At 36.4% G+C, this 23,748-nt stretch overlaps 1 protein-coding gene across 1 annotated transcript; it reads left to right on the top strand.

The window, feature by feature from the left end:
- Window positions 1-1,459: 1,459 nt before the first annotated feature.
- Window positions 1,460-23,247, top strand: CLDN16 (claudin 16; the record flags this gene model as incomplete). Its single annotated transcript, XM_081088571.1, has 5 exons — window positions 1,460-1,573; window positions 15,890-15,992; window positions 19,038-19,202; window positions 22,278-22,469; window positions 23,114-23,247. The coding sequence occupies 5 exons, from the start codon at window positions 1,460-1,462 to the stop codon at window positions 23,245-23,247; spliced, it is 708 nt and encodes a 235-aa protein (XP_080944697.1).
- Window positions 23,248-23,748: the final 501 nt, after the last annotated feature.

A 23,748-nucleotide genomic window follows, 5' to 3' on the forward strand; every position in this document is an offset into this window, starting at 1 on the left:
AATTATAAATTTTAGTCACAAAATTTACTATTTAAAATATTATTGAAGGATATTGAATCAATACTGATTTTAGCCTTTTACCCTACACTATGACCAAATCTTTATTAAATAGGAAAAAAAAGTAATTTCTTTATTCACTGGTACTAAAGTAACTTAGCAGTTAATTTTCAGAGTAATGACTGATTTCTAATTCTTATTCCTGTTTCTCTTTCTTTTTCAAGCCCTCTCGCAATTTTCTCATTCTTTCTTGCATTAAGAGGCATGTAAAATATTTTTATTATTATAACTGAAATTTGTATTTTACTATAGAGAATTCTATCTGATGAAGATAAAATAATGGTTCATATGTTCTTTTACGTATTTTTAAAATTTCTAAAAGACTACTAGTTATGGAATATCTATACCCAAGAAGGCTACCCATTCAGGAGAAGATAAAAATACAGTTGCCATTGCTATTATATATAATATATAAACCCACTTTGATATGTCGGTATATGTAATTTCCTAACATAAACAGGTGTGTGGTTGGAAGAAAAGTAATCATATAGAGAATTCTTGGTCATATTAATATTTATTATTCAGCTATTTTGTCAGATACTATTCTAAATGATTTAGAGTCAAATTGTCATTTCATTTTCACAAACATCTTACGAAGAAAGTATTAACACTCCCATTTTATAGAAACTGCAACCTAAGTGCCCTCACCCTATAAGATTCAGAGCAAGGATTTCCACCCAGAGCTGCCTGGTTAAAAATGCACTCTCTTTCCCACTCTACGATGCCGAAAGGTTAGGAGAGGTTAGGAGCGGTGGCTCTACCTGGGGCCCAGATGCTGAAAACCCTTCATGGGGCTGTTCTGTCCAATACTTTGGAATGCAAACTCCCTTGAGCAAGCACTTGTTTGGCATAGTTTCACCCGTAGCCTGTCTAAGGTAGTCGGCGAATATTAAAATAGTCCTATAATAAAATAGCACTCAGTCAACCGTGTAGCCTCCTTAGGGAGGGGGGGAGAATAGCTCACTTTCCCTGGAGGGCCTGAGAAAGATCAGTTTACAGGCATCCGCATGGGGTATGAGCCTTCTTCCTTCTCTCCATCTTGGTGCTGAAAATACCTTGGTAACCATCAACCATCATCTCACGGTCTGGGCGGAAAACATAACCAGGGCTCCTTTGCTCCTGCACACAGAACATACCCGGCCCTTTCACTGACCCGGTTTCTGATTGGAGGCTGGTTGTTTCGGATAATGACCTCCAGGACCCCTCTGTGGGTTACAGCCTGTTTCTTTAACTCTTACTGCAACTCAAGACGCCTGCAGTGGGGTGTGAGAAAGAGGAAAAGACCAGTATTTTTACACCCCTAGGTACCGGGAGCACGGGAGATTGACAGCATTCCAGCTACCTGAGTAGTCAAGGGCTGGCAGCTTCCCATGCATCCCTTCCAGTCCGGCTGCTCGCGAAGATGAGGGATCTTCTTCAGTACGTGGCCTGCTTCTTTGCCCTGTTCTCTACTGGGTTCTTGGTTGTAGCCACCTGGACAGACTGTTGGATGGTGAATGCCGATGATTCCCTGGAGGTAAGAAGTCAGCAACTTCTTTTTCTCACCCAAGCCCTTCCACATTTTCTCAAAGTCTCACTGCCTCACTGTGTTCACTGGGATTAATGATAATTGCCAACATGGACTGATCAACTCTTTATTTACTACTTACTGAGTCTTCACATTTCAACTCAATGAATCCTTGCAGCTAATCTATGATGTAAGTATTGTTGTATTCCATTTTGCAGATCACGAAACTGAATAATTTCTTTTTTATAAGGATAAATTTATAAAAGGGTAATAATATAACCTCTGTCACTCAGCCCTCCAGAAATTCACCTCTTCCATTGCTGTATATACCAATTTAAATAACATTCCAGTGACACCTTTCTTTCTTTTTCTCCTTTTTATTGAATTTATTAGAGTGACACTGGTTAACAAAATCATACAGCTTTCAGATGTACAATTCTATAATACATCATCTGTATACTGTATTGCATGTTCACCACCCACAGTCAAGTATCCTTCCTTTACCTTTTATTCCCCCTGTACCTTTCTTTACCTCCCTCCACCCTCCTCTCCTTGGCAATCCCCACACTGTTGTTGGTGTCCATGAATTTTTCTTGTCTTTTCTCAATCCCTCCACCCCTAACTACCCCTCAACAGTTTCTTAAACATAAATTTGCTAATCTTAATGACAAGATTAAGAGTAGCATGATAGACTTTCTTAAAGAATGGTAGTCTAAGAAATTGAGTAATAAAACTCCAGACATATAAAATCTATTCAATCGGTATGCTATAGAAAAATGTTATTTTAAGAAGTTTCCAAGTAGGAGAAGACATTCTGTGGGAAAGCACATCCTCCAGTGTGTCCCAAGGTACAAGGAGTAGATATAGATTTAAGAAACACTCTCTTAAAAATGAGTTGCTCTCTGGAACCAACTGTTATGCAAGAATGAGTGAGTAGTTGACATTTGAAGATTTTACCTTTCTCACTGGAGAAGCTCAGAAAGAAGTAATTTTGGAGTTTAAAAGCATTTCCTATGGCTATTGGAATGTGAGAGAGACAGAACTGAGTAAATATCAAAATCAGCTACTATTCATTAGTAAGGTTTCAAAACGTGTAGGTAAGAAAAAGAAACAACATATCAGGACCTCTAATAAAGACCATATAGCAACCCAATATGTTCTTGTATGTACATCTGAAGGGAACAATTTAACACATGCTATAATGTCACCTCTATGAAGTTTAGGAAAGATACCTGAGGGCAATGGTATCTTTTCCCCTAATTTTATTTATTCCACTCTCAAATGGAAGTTAGAAATGAAGGGTAATAATCTTTCTATTTTGCTGTGTATTATTTCTGCCATTTATTTTTTTTTTCTTGCTTTTAATTTTTCTTGGACTTCTACATGGCATTTCAGGACCAATGGAGTTATAAAAACTTCTTTAGTGCTAAAAGTTATATTTTTGAAAAATTTAATAGAACTACTATAAAGGATGTCCACTGTACCTGTTGCATTTTATCTGGTCATGCATAATAAGCAGTGAATGAAGACAATGCCCTTTGAACAATGCTCAGAGAAAATGCAGATAAAAACGTCTGCGGCCACTAGCTTACCAGAATCTGGACTGTCAGGAATAGGTGAATAACAGAGTGATATATTGGACTTGAGCAGACCTAAAGTTATGTGTTTAAAAATATACAACATTTCATCTAAAAGCAGTGTTAAAATATTTTCTAAAACAATTTAAAAATCCATCTGCTTAAGGTAATGGAACTGCTAACTTCACTTGATAAGAAATGGGAGTTTCGAAAGGGTCAAGCCTTGCTGGGAGAGATTGGGAGTCCTGGCACTTAAAGTGCCTTCTTGCTTTTATTTCACTACCTCCAACCAATTTGCCATCTGCTCTGGGCAAGAACACTTCTAGCTAAAATGAATGGAATGAGTAGTCTAGGTTATTCACCTCGAGTAAATCCTTGCTAACCTTGGGCAAGCTCTAGTGAGTATTTCTTAGCTTCTTCCACATTTCCAATACTTGAAATACATTGCTATAAATATTCCCAAGAAGCCTCCACATTTAAAGAAAGAATCTGTAACAGATGAGGCTCCTTCTCTTCCAACAATCTCTTTATTTGCCAGTTTTTTAAAGGGACATGAATCTCTCTTAATAATTGCTCCTTCTATGGGCCAACATATGAAATCATACTATTATCCATAAATTTGAAGGTTGTGACACTCACTGACTCAATTATGCTGCTCGTCTTGCTTCCTTCCTCATATATATGTATTACCATTAGTCCATATTAACAACTCACTTTAAACAACTGTTGAACAAAAATTGACACCGCAAAAGTGCTTTAAAAAAAAGCTTGCTCATAGAAAATTTTTTTAAAGGAGTGTTATGAATTTCTAGTGTTGTTAATCTTTTAGGATGATATAGGCTTCAGAGTTGGAAAATGGTTTCCATAGCTCAATTCAACATTAAAAAACCATGACATATATTCCATATAAAAGGTACTATGCTAATATCTGCTAGGGGAGATAAGGATAAAGCAAGAATGAGTCAGCCTGACAGGAGTGTACATTTAGTGAGGAAAAACTATGCACATAAGTCTATACCAAAAGGCATAGGCCAATTCATATTGGAGAAAGAAATGAACAAAATGCCAATGGTGCAGAGAAGATGGAATGATTATTTCCTGTCACTGGTGCAGGAAATACCATCTGTATTTTACATGATTATGTAAAATACAGATGGCCTTGGGGAGGAAAAGCATCTGCACAAAGCCTCAAAAAGATACAAAGGATTTCAAAAGGTGAAAATGGCAGCAGAGGCCTTCCAGACAAGAAGACACATGACAAGTGAAGCATGAGCAGAAACTCAGGGCTCATTAGAGGATCAAGATTAGTAACAGGGAGCGCAAACAGAAAGAACCTCAGAATATCACACGGAGTCCTTTCGCCTTACTTCTACCTGCCTTGAAGAGTGAAGTTCTTTGCATTAAGTAAACCATCAGGGAAAAGAAATAGCACACAGAGGCATAGCCCCAAATTGAGGACCAACCACCCTAAGCTACCACACTGCTCCTGTCTTTATTGACTCATTTGTCTCTGGGAAGATAGTTGTGGTGAAGAGAACTTGGATTTTGAGATTATTCCAGTCTGTGCTTGTATCTTATTTGTTTTCTACTGACTGAGCAAGCCACACCTCCTTTCTTCGGCTGAATCATAAGATGAAGTTGAACTCAGTCATTTTAAGGGCCTTTTCAGTCTTCACTTTCTTTAACACCAGGACTCCTTGGTTATGACCATGTCTGCAACCCAGAGAGATGGCCAGTCCCCCAATGTCTGATGGCATTTAGAGCCTCCCTAGAAATTTCCGCTGGTAGTTTAGAGTGAATATTCTCCATTTTTCTGTAACTTCATAGGCTCTTCTTTTCTTTCTCCTTCTCACTCTCTCTCCTTTCCTTTTTTCTTTCTCCCTTCCTTCTTCTTTTCCTTCTTCCCTCCTTTTCTTCTTCTTCCCTCTATCACCCCACTCCTTTTCTTAAAGTCCCTTATGTATGCTCTTCCTCTACTTGTTTTTCTTTTTCTCCCCCTTTCTCCTTTATTGGTTTATTTCTCCCTTTCTTTCTCCATTTGTTTCTATCTTCCTGCATTTCACAAATATTCTTTGATACCTACTATCTACCTGGTATTGTGGGTACAAGATTATGAAGTAGAATGAGACCTTGATGTTCCTTAAATTGCTCCCAGCATATTGTGGAGAATAGTGAATTGATAGTTATAGTATATTCTTGCAAATAACTCTGAGTGGCTGGCTCACTCAATTATGGATAACCGATGAAGTCTACCTAGAAGAAAAAATATCTGAACTAAGGATTTGAAGGATAGGTGAGTGAAGAAGAAGTCGAGTGTCCCAAGCACAGGAAATTGTATGGGCAGAGATCCAGGTATGAGAGCGCTGTATTTTTGTGGCTTTGTATATATTTCAGCATGATTAGAGTTTCCAATGTATTTAAGAGAATATAGGGACTAGATCTCAAGGACTTTGAGATCATGTAAAATACAGATGGTATACCATAGACAAGCATGTTTCAATGTAAACAAACATATACATGTAGTTTAGAAAGATCAATCATTCTGGCCGCTTGTGGAGAATGCTGGGAAGCAGTGAAATGAAGTATCGGGAGAGAAATTAGGAGACTTTTGCCGCAGAACAGGAGGGAAGTGACAGTGGCCTGATTTAGGATGGCAGCAAAGGAGACATGTGAAGATATGGGAAATTCTAAAGAATTCAAATTGATTGAATTAGTAATTGATTGCATGTACAAAAGAAGGTTGATGAAGAGGGAGAAGTCAAGGTTGAAATCATTTACTGTTTGGGGCAGTTGAAGGACTGGTGGAGTCACTCACTTAGAGCTTAAATGCAGGACAATTAGTCTCTATGCAGAAGTCACCAAGCAACAATGTCCCTGAATCACCCCACTATTTTATCTTGTTGAGATTCTTACACAGCACCTCAAGATGGGATAATATGATGCTGTATGGTGGGGAGGCCTAAAGGTTGGACTTGATGTTAGAGGGACCTGAGATTAAATCCCATCTTGCCAGGTAGTAGCTGTGTGAATTTTGACAGGTGTCTAAGCTGCTATAAATTACATTTCCTCTTCTGCACAGAGAGACTAAAATATGAACATTATAAGTGTCTTGTGAGGATTAAGTGAGCTTGTGTACCACAGTACCAGGCAGATACAAGTCAGTCAATAACCATTAGATATATTACTGTCTATTCGCAGTTTTTATCGGTTTGTTTTTGTTCTGGAGGAGGAGATGACATTTTATATAATGTTCACTTAAAGGTGAAATATGACATTTAAGTTCTATTCCTATTTTTGCTATTGATTTTCTTGAAGAAGCTTTGTTTACTTCTCTGGGCTGTGGTTTGCCCATTTTTATACTTATGATATACTTTTTTTTTTTTTGTCTAACCAGGGGAATAGGCAGACAAGAAAGACAAAATAGCGTAAGTTATCTATTAAATATATTTTTAAAAGAAAATAAATTATGGATATTGTAATTATTCATTATCCACACTGAAATAGGAAAGTAGTTTCTTCACAAGATTACTGGTATCAACTACCAGAGGGGAAAAATGTTTTCACAAGATTATTACATTTTCAGTTAATCTTTTGTTAATTATTGACTGAGAACCTGCTATACACTACGCACTGTTATAATTAAAATTTGATTACCTCAAATGAATGTTTCCCACATTTGGATTTATTTTAGCTCCATCACCAGGTTCTCCCCTGGGATTTATATTTTTTCAGACAGAAAGTAAATATTTAAAAAATCTATCTAGTGTGTACTCTGATTATTTATATACTAATTTTACTTTCCAACTGATTTCAAACTCCTTCATTGCACATCTGAGGCTACAGAAATTCTTTCATCGATCTCATGATCTTCTATAGCACCTAACAGGGACTTCCAAATAATAGAAGCTCCTGATTTATTTGCTAACATGAATTGATTGGGTAACTATTAAGATACTTGCCATGCCTATTAAAAGGATGAATAAATGAACGTGAATGAAATACAATATAACAATATAAAGTGATCTTTGGAAACTCATATTGAGCCCTAAATGAGAAGTATCTCTGTAGGGAGACCAACACTATTTTTAGGCAAAATCTTTTATCTTGGTACAACTTCAATTTTCTCTAGATATGGATTTGGTTTCTCTTTTTAATAAGATAGTCAAAGATCTAATCCCCTGGGATGCATAATAAAGTTGATGAAGAGTATATTCTGGTCTATAGTTTTTCTGCCTGGTATTTCAAAGAGAGAATGAAATGAAGAAGAAAAGCAAGAAGTAATGATTTAAGTTGAATAGATGATAATAAAATTAGTATTTTATTAAAATACTGAATCAGTAATTTAATGATAATACTAATTTTATTATCATTTATTCAATATAAATTACGATCGTCATTGGGCAGAAATCATTGCAGAGTTGTGACACCATACTTTCATATGCATGCTAAAATTATTAAATGTGTGACTTAAATTGAACAATAAATGCTAAAATTGAAATATTTAGATAGTTCTGATATGTAAATTAGGTAATTTAACTGTGAAGACACAAGAATTATATTTTACTTACTATGTTTGTATTATCCTGTTTTTACTATTTATACTTTTAGCCAGTGCTCCACTAATAAGCAGACAGAGATAAACCAAATATATTTTAGCAAATAAACTCATGGTACAAAAATGGAGTAGAAAGGAAAGGTGGTGTCCATTATGCTTATTTTAATCTTGCTTCTTCATCCTTATAAATATTTGTCTTGAGTTCTTTTAGACACTGGGAGAGTAAGAAAGGTAAAAGTAAATATTAAAATAAAAAGTTTAGAATCCTATGATAAAAATTCAAATGTATTTTATGTTAAAATTGAAAGTGTTTCAAGTTTTAGAAGTAAAACATGTTGTTTAGTATTATTCAAACTTACTTGGTCAACACACAATGTAATATATAGCTAATGTATTGTAGAATTGTATGCTTAAAACCTATGTAATTTTATTAGCTAATGTTACCCAATTAATTTTATTTAAAAATTAAAATAAAAACATTTGCATATTGACAAATATAATTAGGTAAATATTGGAAACAGGTATGTTGAATCTTCAATGTAAAGTATGCTAGCATAAGGATAGTAAATTACTGTTAATACTATTATTTCCTATAATATGTGTATGCAATGTGGTTTTAAAAATACATTTACATTTATTTTTTTATTTATCCATTCTTCTTATGTATATTTACACACAAATCAAAGTACATATGCATTTATATTAATGAATACTGACAAAGAAAAATTATATTTGATAATGGTTAACCAAAAATTTTACTGTGTATAAATCTCCTATGTAACTGAATGAGAAATAAATGCCAATTAATTAAAGTATTTTTAAGTTTCTCTAATACTACATATAAAATATGTGGAGGCAAGACAAACACACTCAAAACTACACTGAATAAGACAAGGCAGGCAAAATTGTGTTGGGCTGCTTGTATTTCAAAAGTAATAAGAAAGAGAACTTGGCAAAGACTAGGGGAGAGAGACCTTGATGGAAAACTGGTAAAGAGACCAGAATAAGAAACTCTGGGATTACAGAACTAATTTATGCTACTAGAAACTTCACTGGGCAGAGTCATCCTCGATATGGTTTCCAAAAGCTTTTTCTGAGTGGTATCCTGTTCATGCTGAGTATCGTGGTAAATACTTTTTTAGCCAGTTGACCAGATGAGATCCAGGCTGACACCAAATCTGTATAAACTCTCTGGTGTAAATAATAGTTGGCTCTTGGATTCAGGTGTCCTAGTCTATTCAGTTAAGTTGAAAGCGCATATTAAGCATCAGTCCATACAGTGTATCGGTAACCATTATCTATGCCAAAGATCAAATGAGAGTTATTGTGTGTGTAGAAGATAGATTCACTAATCTCCCCCCCCCCCAATAAATATTTATTGAGCATCTATTATGTAACCAAGGAGGAGGGTCTGTCTCAAAGGAGGAGGCTCCTTTGAGGAAGGTATCATGCCTCTCTTGGTCATTGCTGTATCCATAGAATTTAGTTAGCCTATTGACTGAAGCATGACAGACATTCAATGAATATAATGTGAAAGATGACAATGACAGATGTAAATAGATGCACATACAAAAGATAATTTAATATTGTAAGTGCTAGAGAACAATATGGACAGTTACTCTTATCTGGGAAGAGATTAATTCTAGTTCAGAGCCTGGGAGAAACGACATCTTGGAAGTAGGATTTGAATAATAGGTAGAAATTTGTCAGGTTGAGTTCAAGGGAAGTTATTCTCATTGTTATATACTATCAAGGGAAAATTCAAATGCCTACAGAAGCAAGGAAGCCAACATTCAAACTGGTAGGAGTAATGTAGACCCTATGAACACAAATGCCACCTAAATGGAGCAACTACTTACCTCATGGTAATTGTTGCTACATTGAACCAGGGAGTTCAGGTGGCTACACTGACCAAGTTGCCAAGGGAAGCCAGAAATATGGACTGTTCTGTAAAATCTCTATGTTTCACTATTGGCAGCTAATTAATATTAAGAGATTTCTGCTGGCCTTGTGCTTGTGTACTTTTATTGTTGTATCTTGGATAAACTTCTCATAATTTAGGAGATAATACCTTCTCTAACTTTAGGATCAATAGCTATTTATTGAAATAATATACAAATTCCTCTAGTATGGGTTTGTATATTTTTTATTAATATATAAATCACTTATTAAAAGAAAAAAAGCTTAAATTAGGGACCCCCTATTTTGGACAACCCTGTGAGATAAAAATTATTAGTTAACATTTTGCATTTTTGTCCTTAAAGAAAGGTTAAGCATATATTCTAAGCATTGGTTGGCTTTTTAAGAACCTTGTCTTAAAACTTTTAAGAACTTATACCTGCTTGCCTTTTAGAAAATTCTTAATAAGCCATTGTACAATACAGAGGTAAGTGAACAATATACATTGTAGACAATGAAGGATTTCTTAAATATGCCAAATAACATAAAATCGTTTAACCTTGTCTTTTATGCACAAAGGCACCTTTAAGAATGTCTCCAGTAAGTGCTATATTAACACAGAAGTTTAGTTAATTACAGCCACTATTCTCACATACCTTAACTGAGTGTGAATACCAAGCAATCTAATAGTGTGCCCCTGAGCATTAATACCTAATGAAATTGGATTCCTTGTTTCCTCTAATGAGCTCATTGCTTTTCTAAATATGGTCATTGCAGGTAAATGATCAATAGCCTTGAAAAATGACACCACTACTGGATTATGTTGGCATGAAAGAAATATTCCTTATGTAAAAATAAGTATTCTCACATATACGTATATCTCAGGTGACTTTCTAAATAATGTATGTATAACAATGAAAATCCATAGTAGATTGGATGGGTTGTTTTAGTGGCTGAGTTAGAAGAAAATTGTAGACATTCATTCTTTGATTATAAAGAAGTGACTTCAAATCCACATAACCTAGCTTAGTTTGAAATAAATTGGATCCCGTGTGTTTCTGTTAATAGAAAGACTGACAGAAAGTCTGTTTTCTGTTATGGTATGTACTAGAGGCCTGGTGCATGAAATTTGTACACTGGGTGTGGGGCAGGACCCTCAGCCTAGCCTGTGCCCTCTCGCAGTCCAGGACCCCTCAGGGGAGGTCTACCTTCCAGCTTAGGCCCCATCCCCGCTGGGCCTAAGCCAGCACTCAGATATCCCTCTCACAGTCCAGGGCTCTTGCAGTGTGGGACCCCTCACTCCTTACCGCCCGCCTATAGCGGAGGCGGAGAGGCTCCCATCACTGCTGCTCTGCTCGCCCACCATGAGCCCGGCTTCTGGCTGAGCAGCAGGGGGGAGAGCCGCTCAACCAGAAGCTGGCTTGCTGCTCCTTAGCACTGGCACCACCTCCCACCCACTGGTTGGGGGGGCCAATTTGGGACAGGCAGGCTGGGGGAGGGGCCATGGGAAGTTGAGGCATCGTGGTCGCACCCCATCCCACCTCTGTGGAGGAGCCAGGACCACGCCGCCCCTTCTCCTGCTGCCTCTGAGGAAGTGGGGGTGCCAGGACCAGACCTGTGCCACCGCCTCTCCTGCTTCCTGTGAGGAAGGAGAGGTTCAGGGACTGCCATGGCTGGCCTGGAGGCACAGGCTCACTGGTCCCACCCCCTGCCACTGTTCGTTCAGGAAGGTCATTCTTGCCTCAGCCCTTGCAGCCATGGCTTCATCTGGAAGGATGTCCAGAAGGACATCTGGAAGGACATTTGGCTGTCTGGTCTAATTAACATATTGGCTCCTTATTATATAGGATAATAATTATAGCATCTATTTGTTATGGTATAATGGCTGAGTAAAAATAATATTTATTGTGTTTGTTTCCTAGGGTTGTCATAACAAATTACCACAAATCTGGTAGCTTAATGTTGATGTAAGAATGTCCAAACCTTCAGAGTGTTTTATAAGAATTTATTTGAGCCAATCTGACAACAATTGCTGGGAAGCAATATCTGAAATGCTCCAGAGAATGCCTGTTTTTGGTTTCTTTTATACATTTGGAATTAAGGAGGGAACATAAAGATGACATGGAGGTGGGAGAAAGCAAGTCAGGGGTTAGATTACAGGATTGTTAACACACTTATGTGTGTTCTCTTGAGGGTGGTTATACTTCTCAGAGCTCTGAAAAAGAGCTTTCCAAAGGTGTGTTTACCTGGATGCACTAAAACAATGGACAGTGCTTGCTGAAGGCAAAGATAAACCTACTAAGGAAGTTATATGGCCCAGCCTGTGTGGCTCAGTGGTTGAACATTGAACTATGAACCAGGAGGTCACGGTTCAATTCCTAGTCAGGGCATATGCCCAGGTTGTGGGTTCAATCCCTGGTGGGAAGTGTGCAGAAGAAAGCCAATCAATGATTCTCTCATCATTGATATTTCTATATCTCTCTCTTTCTCCCTTCCTCTCTGAAGTCAATAAAATAATAATGATAATAATAAAAAATAACAGAAAGGCAATTATTAAAAAAAAGTTATATGCCTAGGTTGTGACTACTCACCATAAGCTGCCCAATTGTGCATTTACGATCAGATCACCCTGTGAGGTTACTTTCAGTCACTAGAATTGCTAGATTTATTTATAGAGCCCCCTGTTTTTGGTCCACATTCACACAGATAAATTCATTATCTCACAGTTCTAGAGGCCAGCAATTTGAAATCTAGGTGTTGGCAGGACTTCACTGTCCCTGGAGATTCTAGGGGAGAATATATTCCTTACCTCTCCCAGCCTCTAGTGGCTGTGGGCATTCCTTGACCTGTGTCCACATCACTTCCATCCCTGTCTCCGTGCTCACATATCCTCTTTCTCTTCTATCTGTGTCTCTCCTCTGTCTCCTATGAGGACACACCACTAGATTTATGGCCTACCCTGGTAATCTAAGACCATCTTTTTATTTCAAGATCCTAAACCTAATTACATGTGTAAATGCTTTTTTGTTTTTGTTTTTGTTTTTTTCCAAATTCACAGGTTCTGGGGACTAGGATATGGACATATCTTTTTGGTGACCACCATTCAGCTCCTGACATCTACTTTTCTATACTGTCATTGTGGTTAGTCAGGAAAGCTGAACAAAGTCACTACTCAGGTTATTATGATACTTAAGTTATTTATTAATATTATCATTTACTGAGAAATTGTGTATGTGTATGTGTGTGCATTTTAATTCTTATAATCTTTTTAGCATTATCTCTTCTATGCAGATAAAGAGATAGAGGCTGAAAGAAGGTAAGATTTTGCTCAAGATACAACACAACTAATAAATGTCAATTTATACTTAAAGTCTCTATGTTTTCAACTGTAGCTTAAATATACAAGTTCACATGTTTTTTAGAAATTAGAAATTGATGTGTTAAATTTCACAAGATAGATTTTCTTCATTAAATTTTTGGTCTCTGTGATTCTTCAGTTTCCTGAAATAATACTCAATAAATTTCAGAATATCACTTTCAGATTTTACCTCAGGAAGAGCAAGCCAAAGTGAAGTTTTATAGAATAATGGCCTTTAGGATGAGAATAAATTTTGGGCTTACTGCTTCACCCAAATCTGTCTTTTAATTTCCATTAATAGAGTAGTTTAGCCCGAATGGATCTGGAATTTAAAAAATGGGTGTTAAGCATACCTCAATGCTTAAGGCCATATGCACAGCTTTGGTGTTTGAATCCTATCTTCTCCATTTATTAACAACTAGAGGCCCAGTGAATGGAATTTGTGCATGGGAAAGGCAGGCCCTCAGCCCAGCCTGCACCGTCTCCAATCTGGGACCCCTTGGGGGATGTCCGATCGGGCCTAAACCGGCAGTTTGACATCCCTCTCACAATCCAGTACTGCTGGCTCCTAACCACTCGCCTGCCTGCCTGCCTGATTGCCCCTAACCACTCTGCCTGCTAGCCTGATAGCCCCCTAACTGCTCCCCTGCTGTCCTGATTGATGCCTAACTGCTCCCCTGCCAGCATGATCGTCCCCAACTGCCTCCCCCTGTGGGGCTGAGGGGACTAGGGGACTCTGGCTGGATGAGGCGGGGCTGAGGGGACTGGGTCCCACCATCTTGTGGCTGTGGGTGCTGCCATCTTGTGAGGGTGTGACAGTCAATTAGCATATCCCCTCTTTATTAGCTGTGGACACTGACATCTTGTGAGGGTGTGATGGTCAATTAGCATATTCCCTCTTTATTACATAAGATACTTTCTTGAGGTTAATCAATAACCTTTCCTGTGCCTTCTTTTCCTTATTTATAAAATAGACAATTATAATGTCTCATAGGGTCCTTTAAAGAATAAATGAAATAATAATATGCTTAAACAGCAACTGTCATGTAGTACAAAATCAATATAGAAGTATTAATTATTTGACCCACTAATCTCACTTCTAGGAATATATCCCAAGAAATCAGAAACACCAATCAGAAAGAACACATGCACCCCTATGTTCATAGCAGCACGATTTACAATAGCTAAGATTTGGAAACAGCCTAGGTGCCAATCAGCAGATGAGTAGATTAAAAACCTATGGTACATCTACACAATGGAATACTATGCTGCTGTAAAAAAGAAAGAACTCTTACCTTTTGCAACAGCATGGATGAACCTGGAGAATATTATGCTAAGTGAAATAAGCCAGTCAGAGAAAGATAACTATCACATAATCTCATTCATTTGTGGAATATAATGAACAACATAAACTGATGAGCAAAAATAGATCTAGACACATAGAAGCATCGAACAAACAGACCATCAAACCTCAGAGGGAAGGCAAGGGAAGGTGGGAGGGGAGTAAGAGATCAACCAAAGGATTTGTATCATTCATATAAATATAACCAATGAGTACAGACAATAGAGGGCTGGGACATGTGCTGGGGGGTGGGAGCGGCAGGGGGAGGACAATGGGACTAAAAGGAGACATATGTAATACTTTAAACACTAAATAATTTAAATAAAAAAAGAAGTATTAATTATTATCAGTTAGAAGTATTTCACATAGAAAGTGATCAAAGACATATGACATTTGAAATTGTGGTGGAGTAGCCAGCAGCAGAGTTCGGTAGTTTTATTTGGCACACAGTATGGCTTTAAAGCAGGACACAGACCAGAGAGTGTCCAAGCGCAAATATTACCCGTTAGAATTTTCTTTTGTAAGTCAAAGTGTTTTGTGTTCCTTCCTTTCTTCTTCACACCAATTGTAATCCCTGTGCCCTTGTATTTCTCTCCTCACTCTGCTCTGTTACTTATTCTTTCTTTAAGGAAAAAAATAAGTTTTCATTTTCCAAGATAACCCTTGCTAAATCTTACCTATTTCAGATTTCCAAGGTAATTGAGTCAGTAATTGAGTCAACAGAAACAATCTTATTAGCTCTGTTTCATATGCATGAACTCTGTCAAGAATACTGAGAACTATTTTCCTTTGGCATGTTTACAATTCTAAGAAATCTATTGTGACTTACAATTTAGAGATAAACTATGGGCAGGCTCAGAGCACTGGTAGCTTTTAGCTCTAAGTAGCCCAAGAATTATCTGCACAGCATTTCTAACTAAGAGTGGTTTACGGCTGTCAGATTGTATAAAATTAATGCTAGTTTGTTTACATCCATATCATAGCGTAAGCAATTGTAGTCTGTCAGTGGAGCAGGGAGGAAGAAATGGTGAGGTCTTTATAGTTCACTTATTTGTGTTTTAATATATAGCTTTCTGTGCCAATTACTTTAAATTTATGAACCTCATTTATAATAACACTTGTCTTCATGGAACCCAGTGTTCATGATGAAGACAAATTAATGGTCATTATTAATAGACTCAAGATGTCAACAGTTATTATCTAATGTTATATTGATTTTGGGTGAAGGGGTGAGTAAATGTCAGCACAGGAGAGTGAAATGAATTATCTCCATGATAAACTATGGTTGATGGAGCCACCATAGGCATCTGCATATGCTTAATTTTGATTTTTATCCAGCTGAGGCATGACTTATCCCTCCCACCCCTATACAGAAAGTGAATTCACTTCCTGGTGGGGAAAGCCTTTAATTCTTAGTGTTTAAAGAAAAAATACTTTAGAATGCATTGTGTTTATTGTAAGGGAAATTCTGATCATGCTCGTAACCACTGTACTTTGCTATCAAACTCACAACAGCCGAGCTCTTCCTTTGATCAAGGGGAACTAAAGTGTGTCTGCATGAATTGTTTCACACCCTGTCTTCTCCCATGTCTAGGTGAGCACAAAATGCCGGGGCCTCTGGTGGGAATGTGTCACAAATGCTTTTGATGGAATTCGCACCTGCGATGAGTACGATTCTATACTGGCCGAACATCCCTGTACGTATACCTTAGACATTCCCCTCACAGGGAGGGAATACCCAAGAAAATTGAACTCAGGTTTCTGTCGTGTAGTTCTTTTGTTCTACCGTACTGTATTAAGGTTCTTTCCAGTTTTAAATATTTTGATTAGACATTTAGTTTATTTCTGAAATGTGAGTTGAAACATTTTAGAGTATTTTATCTTTTCCAATGTGTTTGTAAATTCTTTAGAGTAAAAATATTGTCTTATTCATTTCTGCTTTTCCCCAAAAGACCTGGCATAGTGCCTTATACACAGTAGGCTTATAGTAAACATTTTTGAAATTGAAATGGATTCTTCAGGATGCTTTGATTTTATGATTAGAATTGACAGGTTAGATGAAAAGTATTTCAGGGGTATCTTTTAACTATGACTATTCAAATAAGAAGTTTATAGCATTTCAATGGAAGATTTGCTATAAAAAGAGAATTGGAGATAGAAGGACAGAGACAGAAAGAGACAGATTAAAGCAAATTGGTTTTAGTTTTTTTCAAAATAATTGACAGGTGATGGTACCACAGGGTTACTTCTTTTCTCAAGATAAATGAAAAGCAAATCTTGGAATGTGACTTCTCCCCCGTAAAGCTATTCATCCAGGGCAAAGAACCTAAAAGGATTTCAGTGCTGTAAATATCTTCCCCTGGCATTTGGGATTTGAGTGCCTGGAACATTTTTAACATAATTCATAAAGACTTTATTTCATCTTTTTTTAAAAAGACCTCTTAATTCTTTCCCACTTTCCCTTCTTTGCACTAACCTAGTTCTACCTACAAAGAAGCATGATTTGGTCAATAGGAATATAAATTCATGTGGTCACTAAGCTATTCCAGAAATATGGAGGTATGGATACAGCTGAGAAAAAAATGAAATCTTTCAACATATTAAACACTTATGCAAGAGGAAAATAAAATCACTCATGAGCACACTGCACAAGAGAAAACCCACTTTATATTTTAATGTTCCTTTTGTATCTTTTGCTTACACTATCTCAGATTTTTCTTTTATTTAGTCTTACCAATTAGTTGCAAATAACATTGAAAAGATGCATTAACTTTCTTTAAAAATCTCTACCATATACTTAAAGACAATGGAGATGAAAATGTATTCTAGAAAATATTATAACTATTCCCTCTATGTTAGGGTGTTACTTATAAGAGAGTAGGATTTTATTTTTAGTCTTTGATATCTTTTACACAACTATAGTCAACCAAAGATAACCTTTTCCATTATCCTGTAAACTGAAGTATGAAGACCCAGGCACATACTTTTTTTTTTCCAAAAAAAGTTGATATAGTTCATTTGAACTCCCCCCCCCCCCACGAATTAGAATATATTTAATATTATTCTGGCAGCCAAATCTCACACAATCTTAAAAAGAAAGTTCCCGGCTAACCTGCATTAGCAACCTGCTTGCAGTGCTACTTTCTTGGAATTGGCCTAGCCATGAAGCACCCAGATGACCTCATAAGCATGAGTCCTGGAGTTCTGCAGAGCATCTGGATAATGCTCTGGGTGGGATCGAAGGTCAAAGAAGGGAAGACCAGGACCCACAATGATTTCAGGGCACCCCATCCAGATGGTGCTCCTGTTACTGGATCATCCCAGGTTCCAAAAAGGCTCATAGAAAATTTCAGGGGAGGCACTCCGAAGTGTGGGGCCCCTTGGCTTGGGGTGTTGAACAGGAGTCCCACTTGTGTATATCATTTGATGATCAGGAGTATCTGTTGAAATATAAAAACTAATATTACCTAATGAGTTACATATTATTTTCTTTCCTCAATTTTGAGAAAAGTCAGCCTTAGATTTAGCCTAAATTTGAAATTTGAGCCTAGTTTTTTAAAAATAATGCTAAATTTTGAGACCTTAAAAATTCCATTCTAGAAATGAATATATACTCACATTTTAATAACACAATAATTGCTTATAAAATATATATCTATTAATAATGTAGAAGCTGATTTTATGCATTGATTTTCTCTTACATAGATTATAAAAATATTTTTTTTGTTTTAAATAAGAAAAATTGACCACATTTTTGCAAGCAACCTATTACTAAATAGGCCCTAAAGTTACCTCATCATTGGGGGAAATTATTTATAATGCAAGGGAACCTCAAATCACTATGAATATAAAACCTAATTACTATATCATTAAAGGAATAAATTTTATTACTCCTCTCTATTAGTCAGCTAAAAGACTAGTAGTTCTGACTTTGGGTAATTAACCCTCCACACATTGTAATGAAGTCTTCCTATTGTTAAGTTAGCATAACCATCACTCATTCAGGAGGCTTTCCCAGTGGAAGGTGCTTCCACTGCAGGAGGTGATTGCTACTCTTCCACTTCTAGTTTCCTTATCTTCTCTTAGCTGTGCCTTCTACTGTTTATTCTCACTGGCTGTAGCTTTAAAATATGCTCAGTTGACAATGCAAATGAAAGGGTTAATATGATGTCTTGGCCATGAACGAATGAGGCTTGAAGGAATGTGAAAGAGAATATAATCTGTCTTCCAGAAATAGTCTATTACGGTTCTCCCACCTGCTAAAAGTCGCAAGAGACGTCTTAAAATTAATTTTGCTCCCCTATATCAAACTTTAACAAATTATTTTTAATTTTTTACAATAAAATTTCAAACAAACATAGTGGTCATTTATTATTGAATATTCATTGAGTAACTTCTGCATAACAGATACTCTACTATGAATTCAGCGTTCAGTTATCATACTTGTGAAGAGGATTCAGTCCAGAACAAGAAGCAAAAGAGAAACATTTATTTAGTCCCCACTATATACCAGGCATTTTTATAGGAGGCAACAAGACTAAGTAATAATCAGTGCTTAAACAAATAATAATGTCAATAGTCTCATAATATTTTTGTTTTATGAGAAATGTAAAGGTACTCATTTCTAAACTCATGTAAATTTAAGTGTACCACTTTCAGGTTGCCTGTTTTTTATGCACTTCTGTGAGTTAGTATGTTTCCTTCCTCTGAGTATGCTGTAACCACCTGCCCCGATCTTGCAGTGAAGTTGGTGCTGACTCGGGCGTTGATGATTACTGCAGATATTCTAGCTGGGTTCGGATTTATTACCCTGCTCCTGGGTCTCCACTGCGTGAAATTCCTCCCTGATGAGCCATACATCAAAGTGCGCATCTGCTTTGTGGCTGGGACCACATTATTAATAGCAGGTACTGGTCTGGACTAGTGGTAAGGGTAGATATACGCATCTAAGATCCCTTTTTTAAAATTTTTTTATTATTGACAGTATTACAGATGTTCCCCAATTTCCTATCATTAGTCTCCCAACCCTGCCCCACCCAAGGCCTTCACCACACTATTGTCTGTGTCAATGGTTATGCATATATGTATACAATTTCTTTGGTTAATCTCTTCCTGTATCTCCCCCACCCCAACACACACACACATACATACCTCTGAGATATGTCAGCTTATTCCATGCATCCATGCCTCCTCTGGGCCTGTTTTGTTCACCAATTTATTATATTCATTAAATTCCACATATAAGTGAGATCATATGATATTTGTCTTTCTCTGATGGCTTATTTCACTCAGTATAATATTCTCCAGGTTGTCCATGCTGTTGTAAAGGGTAAAAAAATCCTTCTTTTTTCCAGCTGTATAGTATTCCATGGTGTAAATGCACCACACCTTTTTTATCCACTCATCCACTGATAGGCACTTGGGCTGTTTTCAGATCTTAGCTATTGTAGGTAACATTGCTATGACTATAGGGGTGCATATATTCTTTCTGATTGGTGTTTCAGGGTTCTTGAGGTGAAGGAGAAGGGTGATGTTCTGAAGTGGTCATTTTAGGATCGTGTGTGACTTCCTTTTCTAAATTGAAGGAATAAAAGGCACATTCACCAGTCCTACTTTCTTTTGCTTTGGAATCAGATAATTAATCTTTTTTTTTGTTAATATGGCAGATCAAGATTTATCAAAGTCCTCAAACTATTTTCCAACCATCTAAAAAAGCTGTATAATGCTTTAACTTAAAAAATAATTTCTAATGTGATTATTCTTGAAGTTAAATTCTCAGTTAAGCCCCAAATTAAGCCTCCTTACCTCCTTATGTCCACCCCCACCGATTCTTTTTAGCAATGAATTAAATTGTGCCAAGACCTATGTTAGACTTTTCTCATGTGCCAACCCATTTGATCATAAACTAAACAATAAGCAGATAATATTATTCTCTTTACTTAAGAAGCAGATGAATAAATAGAGATCTGAAGACTAATAAATCAAACATGACTAATAAACCATAAGTCAAGAAACACTTCACATGATGTTTATTCGTGAAACAGCACAATTAATATTTTACTCAGGTCTGTTGTCAACTTCAAAGCTTAGTCTTTCTCTACCACAACATGATGTCATCTTTGGATCTTGATGCAAGTTTGGAGGAAGCATCCTGTTGAAGAAACCAACAGAAATATCCTCCAGTGAGAAAACCGTCTTCTTTTATGCTAGAAGCAAAAAGTTAGCAAAGCAAATGTAAGTGAGAACCTGACCAGGCACTCTAGGTAGTGAATGGATAGAGATTGTGCCCTCGCAGCCCCAGCTTTGTCCGGAAGGTCGTTCGGCTGTCCAGTCTAATTAGCATATTATGGTTTTATTAGACAAGTTACTCAACCTGTCTTCATTTTCTGATCTGCAGAATAGGCTGAAGCCCGGGCAATAATATCTACTTTGAATTGCTCTTGTGAAGATCCAGTGTATGCAGAGCAAGCTCATAGCAGAGAGCCTAACCTATGTCCAGCTCAAAACCGCGTTCTCCCTGATTTTTTCATGTGCAAACATTGAGTCAAGGCCCTGATGATCCTTAGATTGTATTAAGAAGTTACAAGAATTTAGTTATTTTTCCTTTCTAAGACATGTATTCCCATATCCAGCCTAGTGATTCCATAAAGCTTTTGTATGTAACAATGTGTTTTATTTAACAAATTTAACATAATTTAATGCTATACATTTTCTTACAGAATACTTTTTGAGATATCACTAGATACTCCATTTTTAAAAAATGAAACCACAGAATGAGCTAAGTTTAAAGAAAACCACATCTATAGAGAAAATCCCAGTAGGAATGACTGAAGAAAAAAGGGACTACATTTAAACTGCCAGACATGGCCAAAGACTTGGAACCATCATTCAGTATTAGTATTTGCATAGATTCTAAGTTATAACAAAAGGAATTTCCATTCTAAACCCGTTGGTGACAGTATTATAGAAAAGGCATGATAATGTATACCCTATTATCTAAAGATTATATGTTAACAATCTGGTTCTTCTTAAAAACTGTATTAAATAATTGGGAGAAGAATGCAATGAAATGGTGGTTTAAATAGATATCACAAACTCCCTAGGGGGGGAAAAAAAAAAAAAAACACGTGAAAAAACATGTTGGACACTACAAGTTTCAGAAATACCCTTTTCACATAGCCTTTTATCCTCCGGCCCCCCATTGTTTTTTGCATCTAGGCTCTGACATGCAATTTATTCCTTTAAAACAAGAGGACCTTAGTGGCATCACTTCAAGCCAGTCATTTGTGAGATAGACTAATTTAAAAGGAATACATTTTATTTATAAGGGATAAATTCTATTTACAAGGAATAAATTTTCTCTGTTTATTCTTATATGTGAGGGTGATAGATAAGAATTTGTTTTAAATTGAAGACAATTTTTGCTTCAGTTACTAGTTTTTAATGCCAACACACTAAAATGAATGACTTTAAAAACATTAATTTCCGTATGAGTGTGTGTTATGTAGCTGACATGGCTTTAACCGTGGGTCTGGGTGGTGAAGAAGGGGAGCAAAAGAATGTTCTTAAAGACATCTACTTTCAATTAAAATATTGTTATAGAAAGAACATGTTCTTCATTATTTGTCTTAAATTTTGTGTTCTTTCTCTTCCTTAGATTTTTCTTTTGTTTTAATAGTTTTCTTTCTACAATACTAAAATAACATTGGAAAGAGAAAAATTAAAGAAAACCATAGTGACCATTTTAGATTTACAAAAACAGATGAGCACTGTTTATTTTTGTATTTCTGAGATGTAGTTTGGGAGAAATACAAGATAGGCAGCCACAGGAACACATAAAAGAGGTGACCACAATTTGAGTTGTTCATGAATCCACAGTATCATTTATTATTCCTTGCATAATGCCATCTGTTTTGAGAAGCAGGGTTTAAATTTAGAAAATACCTGCATTTATTTTTTTTTACATCTTCCCTTTCTTTTAGGTGCCCCAGGAATTATTGGTTCTGTGTGGTATGCTGTTGATGTTTATGTGGAACGTTCTACCCTGGTTTTGCACAATATATTTCTTGGCATCCAATACAAATTTGGTTGGTCCTGTTGGCTTGGAATGGCTGGGTCTCTGGGTTGCTTTTTGGCTGGGGGTATCCTCACATGCTGCTTATACATCTTCAAAGGTAAGAACAAAATAAACTAGCATACTTCCCTGCCTCCAGTATCATTTTCCCCAACCCAATGGAAACACATCTTACCAACTCAAAATAATGTTATTCCCTTGATCTCTACTCACTGCCATTAAATATTTCAGTTGTTCAAGGACAACTCATTTCTAATATTCAAACCTATTACCCAGTTAATGGTACATTTATTGAAAAGAAGTCCCATAGCTACAACTGTCTAATATCCAAACATATAATGATTAAATTGATGTATCATAATCTTATATCTCTCACTTCACCCAATCTATTACGTTTATATCTGGAGTTGAATAGAGAAGTAGACTGAAAGGCAAACCAAATATTTGTTGTTAAAAACTGCAAATTGGTTTCTAAAGATACCACTTAAAAACAAAATGAACTCCTTTCCTTATCAAGAAAAAGTAAATAAAATACCTGGCTCAATTCTGAATCTAAAATTAACTTACAGTATAAAAATTTATATTGTCATCTAGAGGTCTTCTTAGATGATTCTTTCTTAGAATATGTACTAGTATATTCTTGTCACTTTTGGAGAAGAATATGTAAATTGACATTATTTTATTTCCCAAAGTTTACTCAGCCATAATTATGTTGATATCCCTACAATTACCTCTCCTAAACAGATGTGGGACCTGAAAGGAACTATCCTTATTCCATGAGGAAGGCCTATTCGAATGCAGCTGTTTCCATGGCCAAGTCATACGCGGCCCCTCGGACAGAGACTGCCAAAATGTATGCTGTGGACACAAGGGTATAGAGTGCTGCATATCATTCTGTGTTTGTATGTTATTTAATTAAGCAATAATTTCAGGTGAATAAAATAGCAGGTAAACAAAGGAACAGTTATTTAAACTTCATGTTCAAGTAAATTAATTGTGCAGCTTAATAAAAAAAAAAGTTTGTCACTTCTTTGCTATTATTCTCATATTCTTTCTCATTCTTTCTTATCTCTCTCTCTCTCTCTCTCCTCTCTCTCTCTCTCTCTCTCTCTCTCTCTCTCTCTCTCTCTCTCTCTCTCTCTCTCTCTCATTTTCCCTATATTTCAAGTTGAGTTTGCTAGAATATAAAAATGTTTGTGAGTTCTATATTGCTATTAGAGATTGTGACATGGTGATATTAAAATAAAGTGACACTTTAAGAATAGAAAGTAACCTTCAAAAAATGCCGGAGATTCTCATCTTTGAAGGGATTAACAAACTCTTAGCTCTTTCCCTGGGTTTCAGTTCACTTTTTATATTCTCAACTTAGTTATTTGATA

Source organism: Myotis nattereri (assembly GCF_964212035.1).
Source record: "Myotis nattereri genome assembly, chromosome: 3".
Lineage (NCBI taxonomy): Eukaryota > Metazoa > Chordata > Mammalia > Chiroptera > Vespertilionidae > Myotis > Myotis nattereri.